Source organism: Apiospora hydei, assembly GCF_038363865.1.
Source record: "Apiospora hydei strain CBS 114990 chromosome Unknown utg000008l_segment0_segment0, whole genome shotgun sequence".
Taxonomy (NCBI): Eukaryota; Fungi; Ascomycota; class Sordariomycetes; order Amphisphaeriales; family Apiosporaceae; genus Apiospora; species Apiospora hydei.
This window is the reverse complement of record NW_027117367.1, coordinates 1,420,142-1,432,596: the sequence shown is the minus strand read 5'-3', so window position 1 is coordinate 1,432,596 and position 12,455 is coordinate 1,420,142. Positions and strand designations below refer to the sequence as shown.

The following is a 12,455-nucleotide window of genomic DNA, read 5'->3' as shown; positions in this document are numbered from 1 at the left end:
CCTGGCCCGTTTGAGGCTGTATCCGGAAGGTCGTAGTATAAGTGCCGACAGGTCAACATTTGTAGGCGGGGCAGAGGGCAAATGGTTTCTTATCAACTCCAATTTCCGGGATCATTACCCGATATAGCCAGCAGCTATATCGAGGATCGTCCACGATGCCTGCAATTAGACGGACCATTGACTCTGATTGGGACGCTTGGGAGCAATACGGGGCTTGCCCTGGATAAAGTTGGGGTAATGCTACATCGCATCTGACCCAGTCCCCAAACAAACATGCGCCGCTTGAGGAGAAATTCGAGATCGCCCTACATGCTTGTCTGGCATCGACTACGCAGTTGTTTATCAAGACGAGCCGAGCCGAAAGCCAAAGGCCAAAATCAACAAGAGCCGGTGAGATAGATGGATACTGTGATAGATATTCGCTGCCGCCAATATATACATGGAAAATGTTGTTAGATATGTGCAATCTTCTAGGCGTGGCAATCGTACTTCCAACTTTCTTCCCCCTTTTGGATACTACTATAAGCGAGTGATAAAGTTTGTGCAAGAATCAAAAGAATTGGCCAAATCCCGACCCTTAGGCCTTGACCCCCGTTCCCTTTTCTCCTTTTGGCATACTGGATGGAACTCGACCATCAGGTCCAATAGTTCCCACTCAAGATAGCCAACCTCTGGATACCTAGGACTGCTTGGGGTTAGGGGCGCACTTGGGCCCGACACAGCAGGCAATGTGGCCGCTCTGGCAGAGGCCCCAGGCATCGGCCGCGCCGTCTTCGACGTAGGTCCAGGCCGCGTGCTGGCATGGACGGAAGAAGGGAGCGGCCTGTGTAGCGGACTTGTCGGACCGAAGGGGGTTGACACAGCCGCCTTGTCCGTTGTTGTTCTGTTTTTTTGGCGCACATGCCAAAATTGTCAGACACTCGGAAAACCAGAGGATGGATTTAGAGTCAGGAGTTAAGGGGGGGCCAACTTACGGCGCACTTGCCCAGGTTCCATAGGTTCTTGTTGCAGCCAGTGACCCCTTTATTATCACATGAACAAACCGCGGCGACCGAGAAGCCGTTACTAGATCATCGTATCAGGGGTCAGTACATATCGTGTCGCGATTCTGCTGGTTGGGCAGGTAACTATCACTCTGGTATCAGAGCCGGTGGATACTACTTACACAAAGCTAACGTCGACGTCAGCGACGGCGTAGCTGTAGCCATCGGGGATCACGTAGTTGGCCTCGATGAGCGTGATGTCGTTGGTGAGCTTGTAACGGGACGGGGTGATGGCAACGTTGCCGATCCAGCCCGTCGGGACGGCGAACTCGGCCTTGCCGCCGGCAGGGATGACACCGGGGTTGGCATTACCGGAGACCATCTTAGGGGCTATGCAACATGCGAGTTAGTAGATATTCCACAAGGATATTCCTCATTACAAGCTGATCATGAGAGAGGGACGTTCATGGGCCATCTCGGGGTAGGCCTCAGGGGGCTTGAGTGGGACATACTGTTGGGATCACGGGCGTGAGAGGTCGAAATAGGGTCGTCCCTCTTGTTAGTAATGGTGATGGTCACATACTTGGGCCCCGGTCCCAGTGCAGCCCGGAAGGAGCCTGCAATCTCTGGGGGAGGAGTGGGCCTGGGGCCAAGCGTGACCATGCCAGAAGGGATGACTCCCTCGACTCCTGTCACTGCGGGCAGGACTGCAGAAGCAAGTACACTGCTGGTGAAGGATATGAACAGCGAGGTGAAGAGAATAGAAACCATCGTGTGATATGGGAATTGGAATTGGTATAGATATGTGTATATGTATGTATGTATATATGTATACAAGGGGCGTTCAAATACTGAGTCTAGTTTATATCTTGAGGAGCAGTGATAAGTTGTCGATATCCGTGGCCACGGCTCTCGCTTTATATACTAGGAATCCAGGCCGACAGTCCATCCCGAAGACTTTTAGATGTTGTTGTCTTCTGCTCTCATAATCCCATGCAGATTATCAAGGATGAGACACGTGGGTTGAGCCTCAAAGGTCGCCGCGAGCTGCGCAGCACAAGGAATCGAGTATCCCTAAGCGGCAGTTACATGTATACCATGAGTGTATTCGGAGATTCCGGCGATCCTGCTGTGATGCAGTAGCCATGCGTCTTCTCCTTTTCAAGCCTATCTGGGAAACTCAGGCCATAGGGACTTGAAAGTGTCACCGTACCCCTTCAAGTTGCTGTATCCTCGGCGTAGGATCTTGCATTCATTTGCAACCGAACTGGGTATCTGTCAGAGAACGTCCCATTTGGGGCGTCAGCAATGTCTAGAGGGATGGGGTCTAAGTAGAGTCAGCTAAGAAGGAGCGGCTTACTCAAGCGATACCGAAGAATACCTCCCATTCGAACTTTGTGTGCTGCGGTTCCGATCTGAGGTGTGCAAAAGCTGTCAAGTCTGGGAGAAAGCCGTGATACTCACCAATGACAGAGGACCTAGGCCGTATTGGATAGGTATCGCGAATATGCGTCTGGCCTCGAGAGCGGAAAGCCTATTGATCCTGCCTTTGATCATGGTTATGCTCTCCGAGCCTCATAGGTTGTCTTATCATGGTGTCCTGTAAGGCTGAAAAGACACAGTCGGACCTTAACAATATATGAGGTGTGTATGTGCTCCGTATCCGCGGTGCCATTGGGCTTTCGACTCAATCCGGTCTGAGTGCGACGTAGCATAAGCTCAGGTACCCTGTCGCCGATCTGACCGTTCCTGCATGGCGCCCTGATTTGGTCCCTGGCATAGGAAACATCCGAGTTCGGCAGGGTCAGCAGCAGAGGCCAAGGCCTGGAACCACTTGGGGTCACCCTCGCTCACTACGTAAGAAGACAAGGACGAAGGATTCATGCAATTTCCACATTCATACGCGTTCGCCCTTCATGTAATAAGTAATTCACCCATGAGCCACCAATACATCAAACCAAAAGCCTGGGGAGTACAAGACCCGGAGGATTTGATCATGGGGTCACGGGCGCCAAATGACCTGATTCCTGAGCGAAACTGGCTGCAACGAATAGGGCATTTATCATCGTATAGCCGTGTATGGCATTCGTAAACCGTACTCGGGGGTCAAACAGCACACTGCCCCCCGCAGACCAACAACGGAAATAGAAGTCGGTCTGAGCTGAGTAATGCCATTCTAAGTAGAGAAGGAAGGGGGCAAATCAGGCTGTCCAGTCCAGGCTACCTAAGTAACGTAGGTGCAGACCAATAACACCTGATGACATGCTGCTTTTCGAATCACGTGGCTGCATAAGCCATTCGTAGAAATGCACTTCGCCGCACGAGGCGAATGCCAGGAATATGAGCGACGATGCCATCAAAGCCTGCCCAAGCATTAGCGAGGAAACGTAGAATATATCCCAAGAGACCTACAAGGGACGGGCATACGTCAAGGTATCGTAAGGACCATAACTGATATGGATCCAGCCGGTTCACCAGCTTTCTATCACCCTTAGCCGAGTGTACGATGCTGACTTGAGAAGGCACCAATATGTCTGCAGAACATCGTCAAACACACGATTGGCGGCCTTCTTTCGGAGCCTGAACTCAGGGTTGCTTAATCTATTTTGTATAAATTCAAAAGTGGTATCATTTCATCCTCGATCTTTGCGTTTGTTACCCTGCTAAACATATACCTCCAGGGCCCAACGCTCCCAATATAGAGACAACCAACGCTTATGTTATGATACAGTCTTCCCACGATAACGTCAGATATCTCGCCCTCCCCCAAGCACCCTGTCACAGCAGTGCCTCGCTTTTTCGGTTATTATTATACCCCTGCCATACGCATACGGGGTGTACTATATTTCGCCGCCCGCCCGCCTATACACAAAAGAAAAGCAGCGGTTTGCATGTACAAGGTGTTCCGGAGAGGGCTTTAGATGCGGAGGCAATCGTAAATCGAAAGATCTGCTTCGCACTGGAGCCCATAACTTCCTTTAACTGGCGCTTCCTAATGATAAGGTGGAATCTCGTCATCAAGCAGCAGCCGCTGTGGTCATCGAAAGGCGATTCTTCTTGGCTGCCTTGGCTTTGGCGGCAGCAGCTTTCTTCGCCGCATCGCTCTCTTCCGTCTTTTGGGAGAAGTCTTTCCACTTCCTCCATCCGTCGAAATCGATAAGGGCTTGCATGCAACCCCATTCCATGACCTTTCTCTCCAGCCACACGAAGTTGACGGGCTATAACAAGTCGGGTGGGTAAGCAACAGTGGCCAGAACAATGTTGGGCGAGACCAAAAAGAACGTACCTTCGTCAGGAAATCATTACAGCCAGCAGCCAAGGCTTCGTGTCTGTCACTCTGCAAGGAACTTGCCGTCAGAGCGACGATGATGACCGGGCTCTTGAACATTTCCGTGTTGGAAAGCTTATCCTCCTCGGCAGGGTCCGCCTTCACCTCCTCGGGAGCGCTGCTTGCCGAAGAAGAAAAGACGCCGATCGAGTTGACCTTCTCCAGTCGTCTAATCTCGCGTGTAGCTTCGAGACCGTTCATGACGGGTAGTTGAATATCCATGAGCACCAAATGGAAACCACCATCCCTCCACTTGGTGACGGCGTCACGACCATTCATGGCCGTCTGCCACCGCACCTTCAATCTCTTGACAAAAGCCTCGAGTAGCTTCAGGTTAATAATGTTATCTTCGACAATCAACACGTTGATGGGTGGAACCCCGCCGTTCAGCATACCCGGGGGAGCGAGGGATGGTCCACATTCTTCTTGATCTTCTTCGCGCGAGCTGACGGGCGTGGGGAGGATATCCGCGGAGGAGGGGTTTCCACGCGCTCAGGGATAGGCGGGGTGGGCATGGGTGGTGCGCTCGGGGCCTGATGGGGATGCGGGTGATGATTGGAAGATTGTTCTGAAGAAGCAGCTGAGTGAGTCCTTGATCTGGCTGGCCTAGAGGAAGAGTAATGCGTACCAACGTTGGCCGTACCCGGCGCCGACGCGTGTTGTACATGGCCGTTGGTAGTGGCTGTGGAAATGGGAGAGGCCGTGTGCAGCCGCTGTATCTTGGGGCGGGCCGCGCCGAGCCTCCTTGAGGTACCAGGGGAGGGTAAAGGGGGTAGCTGTCCATTACCTAGGATTGCCATGGATGGAGGTAGGTGGAGGGTATGCGTCCCGTTGCTGATAGCAGCGCCGCCTGGTGCCGGTGCCGTGGCTAAACCATGGGAATGAGCAGGTGGAGGGTAGGGCGGGAAGTAATCATTTCCCGACTCGTGGGGCCTATCGTCAGCGTAGAATCGGGGGTTGGGCGAAGCCTTGGGCGTGCGCCGGACGGGTATATCAATCAGGAGGGCATCGTCAACGGTCTGGCCGCCCGGAAAGTATGCATCAAGTGTCCTTCCCATGGGCTCGTCGGGTTGTAGAAGACGCTGGTTCTGGTCGCGCGGGCAGACCCGAAGAGTCAAGTCGGGGGCGTCGAAGTTGCGGCCTAAAGAGTTGGCATATTTCCGCAGGATTAGTTCGCGCACATCGTCCACCAAGTCATCCTCGTTGATTGTGATCAAGGTCGGCGAGGCGCCAGGCCGCTTGACCCATATCTTCCTGGTTACCATGGTTCCGCTTATGGGCAGCAACTGGTCCGGATCTTCGACGTTATATACGTCCTGCGCATGTCCCGAGTTCAGGAGCGCTTTGATGAGGGTCGTCTGCCGGGTCGGGACGATGCTTTGCTGTCTGCTGATGCCGGGGCGAGTAGCGCCGGGCGTCAGGGGTAATCGAGGCGAAAGCTGGTTGAGGTATGCAGCGAGCGTCGGTGTCGCTACATCAGGGCTCAGCGAAAGTTGCACGTCTTGGTCGGCGTTGTTCCCATCGACGGGGATGGCGAGACTAGGTGGAGGAGCGGCACGGGTGGGCGAAGCAAGTGCAGGCGCAGGCGCAGGTGCAGGAGCAGGGGACACGAGGTCAGGATCAGGTGCAGGAGCAGGAGATGCAGAGGCTTGGCGGGACGGGCTGGACGGGAGTTCGGAAGCAGTGATTGCAGCAGTTGCGATGTTGTCCCGACGGGTGGGCGACGCGGGGTGTTCGTTGATGCTGGGGAGATGGTTGCTGGTGCTGGTGCTGGGAGTGTTAATGGCGGCCGCCGTTGATGGTGGACTGCTAAAATCTTGCCGATCAATGCCCGACTCAGTGGTGTGATTAGAGTTAGGACTAGCTAGCGTCTCACCACCGCCACCTCCGTTGTCCGTAGTATTTGGTCCGCCGCCGCCGTGAGCCACCACCATCCCGTCGCTAATAGCCTTCTCCTGAGCCTCTTTTTCTTCTTCTATCTGGCCTCGGTGGTCGACTTCGCTGCCGCGTAATTTTTCAGGGTGATGTGTGGATTCGGTCGACCTAGTCGTAGATGGCCTGCGCTTGGGGCTGGTCAAAGAGCCACGATCTCCATAGCCGAAGGCGCGAGGCGAGCGAGGAGATTTGTTTTTGCGCTGGTGCTTTCGATCTTTGTAAGGGTCCCCGTGCTCTTCATCGTCGCTGTGGTCGTTTGCGTCGCCCGAGGTATTGTTGGAGAGGGCCTCGTATCTCGAATGAAGATCGCGTGTGCGGCTCGAATTCTGGTGTCGCAAGCTTTGGCCGTCGCCGCTGCTGCCTTTACTCGATGCGACTGAAGGGGCGGTACTATTTCTCCTCGAAAACCTAGCTCTGATGCGCGCCTTGAGGTCGACCATTGGTAACATCTAATCCGATGTCTGTGATGCTACATGGGATATCCAAATCCCACGGCCGTGGTTGCAAATTAAAACAGATTGAGTAAAATAGAAAAAAAAGGACAAGCCGAAGAAGCTCGATTGCGTGCGATGCAACACGAGCAGTGGGAACAGGTACGTAGGTCTGGAGTCGTAGGTAGGTGAGTTGCTACCGCGAATACATCAGATGATACATATGCACTGGGTCTTGCTCAGCCTGGACTTGTTGTCGGTCATTTACAGTCGTGGTCGGAATCAATACCAACGGAGGAAACAGTCAACATTCATTCACATCCTTCCCTAAGATTACATATTGCCCGAGGGGAGCTACGATGAAGATCAAAAAGAAGCCCGAGGGCAGTCTGCTCCGGTTAATGCTCACCCGGCAGAGCCAATTGTTTAATTGCATTGGCTCGCCCAACGCCGGCGCACATGCTCGCTGCAAGGATGCGTATAGATATGCCCGCCGCGTTGGACAGCTGGCGAGCTTTGCTTGGGCACCATGGTTGAATAACAATAATAACATTGCATGGGACGTACATGGGACGTACGATATTTCGCACAGCGCGTTTCCTAGCCTCGACCTCCTTCCCATGCCGCCCCACGCGGCCACGACTCCTACCCTGCAAAAAGGCCGCCCGACGCGGTATCTTTACTTTTCCATATACTCCGTACAGGACAACTCATAGCTGCTGCCCTTCCTTTTTCTCTCCGTTTCCAAGAATAGGCACGCACGCATGCCCAGTCATATCATGTCATGTCACTTCTGTCTTCTCATGAGATGAGTTAACAGCAGGGGCTCACCCCCAGAGCAAGGCAAGGAGGCGTCGACTGCAACTTGTTGCTTGGGCCTGGTCAGGCAAAGTCGGCAACCGATGGTCTTGCTGCTAGCACCCCTGCATATTGGCTGTCAAATCCTTAGTCGAACCCACCAAGTCCACCTCCATAGTGGCTCACCTTTCGACAAGCTCGGGGGAGGGGGATCAAAGCTCGATCTCTCACAGCTCTTCCGATCACAGGAATGCACCAGTTCACTTGCCTTCGACGCAGCTCGGAATTATGCAGCCGCGTTCGCAACGAGCCAGGGCACATTTCTTAAACAAGACTCTGCATTACTGTGTATATCCATGGATTGATGCAGTCCGGAGAAGGCCCCGATGAACAGCCCTACGAGATTGTTACACTTTTAGTTCATCCCTCAAGAAGTCCTGTTTGATGAAGCCCATAGAAATTGTCAATTGATACCGACCGACCTCTTTGATCTTAGGCCAGGAAACAGCCGTCGCATAGCGGGCACAGCGGGCCGCTGTTCTACCTAGTACCTACATGTACCTACATCCATAGCACCAAAGACATTTTCTCAAAAACGTTTATCCGAGGTGGACCTTCCAGAACAATTTTCCAACACGGCTGGCCACTCTCCAATGAGCTTTTTGATACAAAAACTCGGCCATTCCCTTGCAAGACCAATCTGAAGAATCCTCTTTGTCTCTTGGGCCCGGATCGGTTGGCAGTTGGTCTGGTTTCTACTCAGTCACTGTCATGCCGCCGAGGATTCCCACCAAGTCGAGCGCCTCGTCGGCCTCGGCGCTGGTGCGCAGCAGCTTTGTATCGCCATGCACATCGCAGTGTCTGCCCAGCTGTAGAGCTGGCTTCTCTACAACCCCGAGCCGCGAGCGCAGTACCAATCTGCGTCGCGCTTTTCTGCAGTGGACAAGAACCATTGGGGCCAACTACCGTCAGCCCAAACCCGAAGGTGGCCCCAACTATCTTCAATCGTTTGGCGTTGGGCCCAACAAGCCCTTTCCCTTGAACCCTCAGTTCCGAAGCGAACGTGTACTCGATGAACAAGCGCGCGAGTTGATTTGGGAGAAGGTCATGAGGCGAGGTGAAACCCTCAAGGCCGTCTCGGCTGAGCTCGGCGTCGATTTGACTAGAGTCGCCGCTGTGGTACGGTTAAAGGAGGTGGAAAAGGATTGGATATCAAAGGTTCGTCTCCCATTTTGCAATTCTTTCCTACACGGCCTCACTACCATGATGATATCCAACAAACCCAATTCGATTAGTCTTGAAGACACACATACATGGTTACAACCTTTGTTGCGAGCCTCTCTGATCTCAACTTATGGCCTTCATCAATGCTAAACACGCACTACGCCCTCTTTGGCCTCATTGCTAACGCAGAACTTCTCTGAAACAGGGCAAAAAGCTAGCAACTCCTTACTCCAAGGCCGTTTTGGGTATGCTACCCACCAAGTCCTTCAGACCTGGAGTGCAGAACCAACCCCTTGAGCCCATTAACGAACTTCATATCCACACCGCTACTCAAAAGCAACTCTTCTGGCCTACGGCTGAGTCGAGGCAGTTCACCCGAGAGGATGCTGCCAAGGCTTTCCATGCGAAGATGCTGTCAGCGGATAAGCGAGTGCCCCATCCCGAGTTGATCCAGATGGAGAAGGACTTGCTCAAGGGCATGTCCCCCGATGAGGCCAGGGCTCGTTTCATTAATGCTGCGGAACAATCTGAGCGCAAGGCTGCTGAAAAGCAACAGAAGAAGGCCATGGCTGAAGAGCAAGCTACTAAGAAGGTCAACACGCCACGCTTCGAGTTCCGATTCAAGGAGGTCGATTCAGAGTTGATTGGCAAAGACGGCCGAGCCCCGAATGTGGTAGGCTGGAAGTACGGTATGCCGCATTACGACCGGAAGAAGGGTCTGGTCAAGATCCCCACCAGCGTTCCTTGAAGAAAGCAGGTGTCAGTCACCATTTGTTGTACCATATAGCGCAAGCCTGTACGAACTGTATATTGGAGTTTTGGGGTGTAGATACCAAACGCGGGCGGGGCATGAATAACGTTGATACATGTCTTCACGTCTATAACCGAGAGGTCATACGGTCTATGTACCCTGGCTTTGTACAAATACCAAGTCTAGCCACATGTACAGGTGTGACGAAATCTTAAGAAATCAAAATAAACCACACCCAAACTCCAACTACGAACTGTGGACAGCCTCGTCTACGACCAAGTTCTTTCTAAGTTGCTCGATGCCTTCTGGCGTGATGAGGCCCAAGTCGACAACGCATTTTTCGACTGAGCCGTAGTTGTCCCGGATCCAGTTGAGGTGAACCTGCATGTTCCGTGGACTGTTTGCGCGAGTCAGTTAGCCAAGATGCAGCTGCAAATAGACGGGCCACTCTTTTGATGCGGCTGAAAAAGGTAGACACCAGCACTCACTTAGCACTAATCATACGCCAGGCGCCAGCACGGTTTCCCGCCATTGCCGGGTCACTCATCAGGAAGTCCATGAGCTCGTCGTGCCGCGACTTCAGGCCGGTGTCGGTGAGATGATATTCGGCCACCACGGATGCGTCGTCTACGCCGCAGAGAGAGAGGATGAGCGCGCACAGCACACCCGTCCGGTCCTTGCCCGCCGTGCAATGCATCAGTATCGGCGACGGTTTGTCCGAGGTCGAGAGGTGGGCCAGTATCTTCTCATACGGCTTGTCGTCGTTGCTGCTGGCGGCGAGAAGGATGTTTTTGTAGGCCTCCAGGAAGCCTCGCTTTGTTGATGGGGACGAAGTTAGGTTAGTCAGGATACTGCGTTTGGAGCAGCACGAGCTGGAGATTCTCAAGATCTTTGGTCACCTACATCGGACTCGTCGCTATATTGCTTGAAGCGCAGGGCCAGTGCTGTTGGCGAGAAATCTTGGTCCCTCCATACGGGGGCGAAGACTCTTTCGGCGCCTTCCCACTCCTTCACCTGCCGCTGGCCGCCCTCTGCATCCTTCTACATTCGTTGATAGAGGGTCAGTAATACCTCCAGTATGGCGTGTACCCAGAGTTTATAACCCACTTTGATCTCGTCCAGGGACCGCAGGTCGTACACCTTCTTGATGCCGAGATCCTGGAGTTGCTGGACTCCTCCATCGGTCACTTTTGAGGGCTCTGAGGACCTGAAGATCAGGCCGCGTTTGACGGTCTTCCCAGGTTGCGATGGGATGGGATGTGGCACACCGCCAAGATCCCGGAAGTTCGGGAGGCCCGGGATGTTGATGAAGGGCGGCGGCAGTTCTTCTTGGGTCGTTTCCGCCATTGTGGCTGCAGCAGCAACAAGTAACAGGAAAGGGTTATGGCAAGTAACAGATGAGCCACAGGCTGTGGATGTGAACTAAAGAGCCCTTGAATTCAATACTATCAAAGCATCCCAAGAGGACGAAGTAGGTTACCTGTTTTGTTCAAAGGAGAACTAGAACGGAGTTATGGGTGGCATCGGGTTTTCGCCGAACCGGCCGTTTGCTTAGGCAGGTATGAAATTGGGCACTCTGCATAGACCTAACCTGCGGCACAGCAGCCATAGTGAACGACTAGGCGTACATAATCGTTCGGAGAGGGGATGAGATGGATGTGGAACCAATTGAAGGTGTTCTGTAAATGGTCTGGTCAATCGATGGAAAAGATGAGACTTGTACCTGCTTTGCTTCGACGTGTCACATTACACGACTGCCAGGCTTCACAGGTTCAGTCATCCCATCAATATGGTGGCTTCTTTTCCTCATCACCTGGCAGCCATAAGTCAGATCAGTACAATGGTATGAAGAATTGGGTCACGAGAGGGATCCTGGCGTTGCATTGAAAGCGTGTTATATTCGCTGTATGTAAGTTAAGCCACTCTTGGAAGTGATTGATCACCAGAGAGCAGGAACGACCCCTCATAATACCTGCTCAAGTATTGGCTCCTCAGCCGCTCACCTCATTCTACCTAGGTAGGTAGGATCTAGCCCCTCAACGCTCAACCCCTCTCTCGTCAGCCGGCTTCCACTACTGACCTACTACTTACACAAATGCCATTGAAGCAGGCGTCAAGCCATTCCCGTCTGCCCCAAGCCCAATTGGTCTCAATGGGGGAGAGGCAGCTCCCTTTTGCCTTGCATACAAGCAGCATTACTCATTTTCTTCTATTTTAGCGCAGCCTCGCGGCAAGACTCGTAGCCAAACCCAGACAGGTCACCTAGAGCCCGGCTGGCACTGGAAACGGTTCGCATCCATCATCCACTTGTCACGCCTGAATCTTCTCAGTCCGCCTTCCTGCCTCGACTTGACGTCTGTTTTTCTACTTCCCACTTCCCACCCATGGAGAACATTGCTCGGGCTATGCCAGCCTGCACGACCTATTTCTTTTCCCGCTGATTGTGTCTTGTTCAGTCACCGACTGCAGCTTATGCTGCCTGTCAAAGTGGGGGCTGGTTTGCCTCACTTCGATAGCATCACCGTCAGGCTTGTTTTGCCAGAAAGCCCACTGGCAAGCTGCAAGACTTTCCATGCCTAGCCCGCTGCTAAGCCATTGGCTCTGACATGGGAAGGCTCGAGGCTCTCTGCTGGAAGAACATGGCCTTGGACAGCCAAGGTTCACGACGAGGTAGCGCGGAGTGGCTGTTGGGCGCCTCCGGGGCGCGCACCACCGGTACGCCTGAGACACCGTCGGCAAGACCTTGCGAAGCCTGACGCCCAAGGCTCAGTCACCCAGGCAAGCCATTGTGACTGTGACAAGGCTCATACTCTCGTTTTTCCTCTTTGCAAGCCTGCCCGCGGGCGTCTGCACGCACACCGCCACCATGCGGCTCTTTCCCTCTTGCCTCCTTATTATGTCTCCTGCTGGCAGAACGCAACTGCGATGCAAGCACCATCTTCCCTGCCCTCTCGCAAAGTAGCACCGCAGGACAATCCCTAGCATTGAGGGCAAGGCGGATGCTC

The 12,455-nt window shown here is 53.4% G+C and overlaps 4 protein-coding genes across 4 annotated transcripts; 1 reads left to right on the top strand and 3 right to left on the bottom strand.

Moving 5' to 3' along the window:
- Window positions 1-679: 679 nt before the first annotated feature.
- On the bottom strand, window positions 680-1,754 carry PG997_011032 (uncharacterized protein; the record flags this gene model as incomplete). Its single annotated transcript, XM_066815347.1, has 4 exons — window positions 680-883; window positions 975-1,065; window positions 1,166-1,373; window positions 1,496-1,754. 4 exons carry the CDS (start codon window positions 1,752-1,754, stop codon window positions 680-682), a joined length of 762 nt encoding a protein of 253 aa, XP_066664637.1.
- Window positions 1,755-4,000: 2,246 nt separating this feature from the next.
- PG997_011031 (ssk1 response regulator receiver) lies at window positions 4,001-6,686 on the bottom strand (the record flags this gene model as incomplete). Its single annotated transcript, XM_066815346.1, has 3 exons — window positions 4,001-4,201; window positions 4,270-4,802; window positions 4,940-6,686. The coding sequence occupies 3 exons, from the start codon at window positions 6,684-6,686 to the stop codon at window positions 4,001-4,003; spliced, it is 2,481 nt and encodes an 826-aa protein (XP_066664636.1).
- Window positions 6,687-8,246: 1,560 nt separating this feature from the next.
- Window positions 8,247-9,447, top strand: PG997_011030 (mitochondrial 37S ribosomal protein mS45; the record flags this gene model as incomplete). The annotated part of the gene is made up of 2 exons (XM_066815345.1): window positions 8,247-8,693; window positions 8,905-9,447. The coding sequence occupies 2 exons, from the start codon at window positions 8,247-8,249 to the stop codon at window positions 9,445-9,447; spliced, it is 990 nt and encodes a 329-aa protein (XP_066664635.1).
- A 249-nt stretch (window positions 9,448-9,696) lies between these two features.
- Window positions 9,697-10,797, bottom strand: PG997_011029 (uncharacterized protein; the record flags this gene model as incomplete). Its single annotated transcript, XM_066815344.1, has 4 exons — window positions 9,697-9,847; window positions 9,939-10,264; window positions 10,354-10,491; window positions 10,558-10,797. The coding sequence occupies 4 exons, from the start codon at window positions 10,795-10,797 to the stop codon at window positions 9,697-9,699; spliced, it is 855 nt and encodes a 284-aa protein (XP_066664634.1).
- Window positions 10,798-12,455: the final 1,658 nt, after the last annotated feature.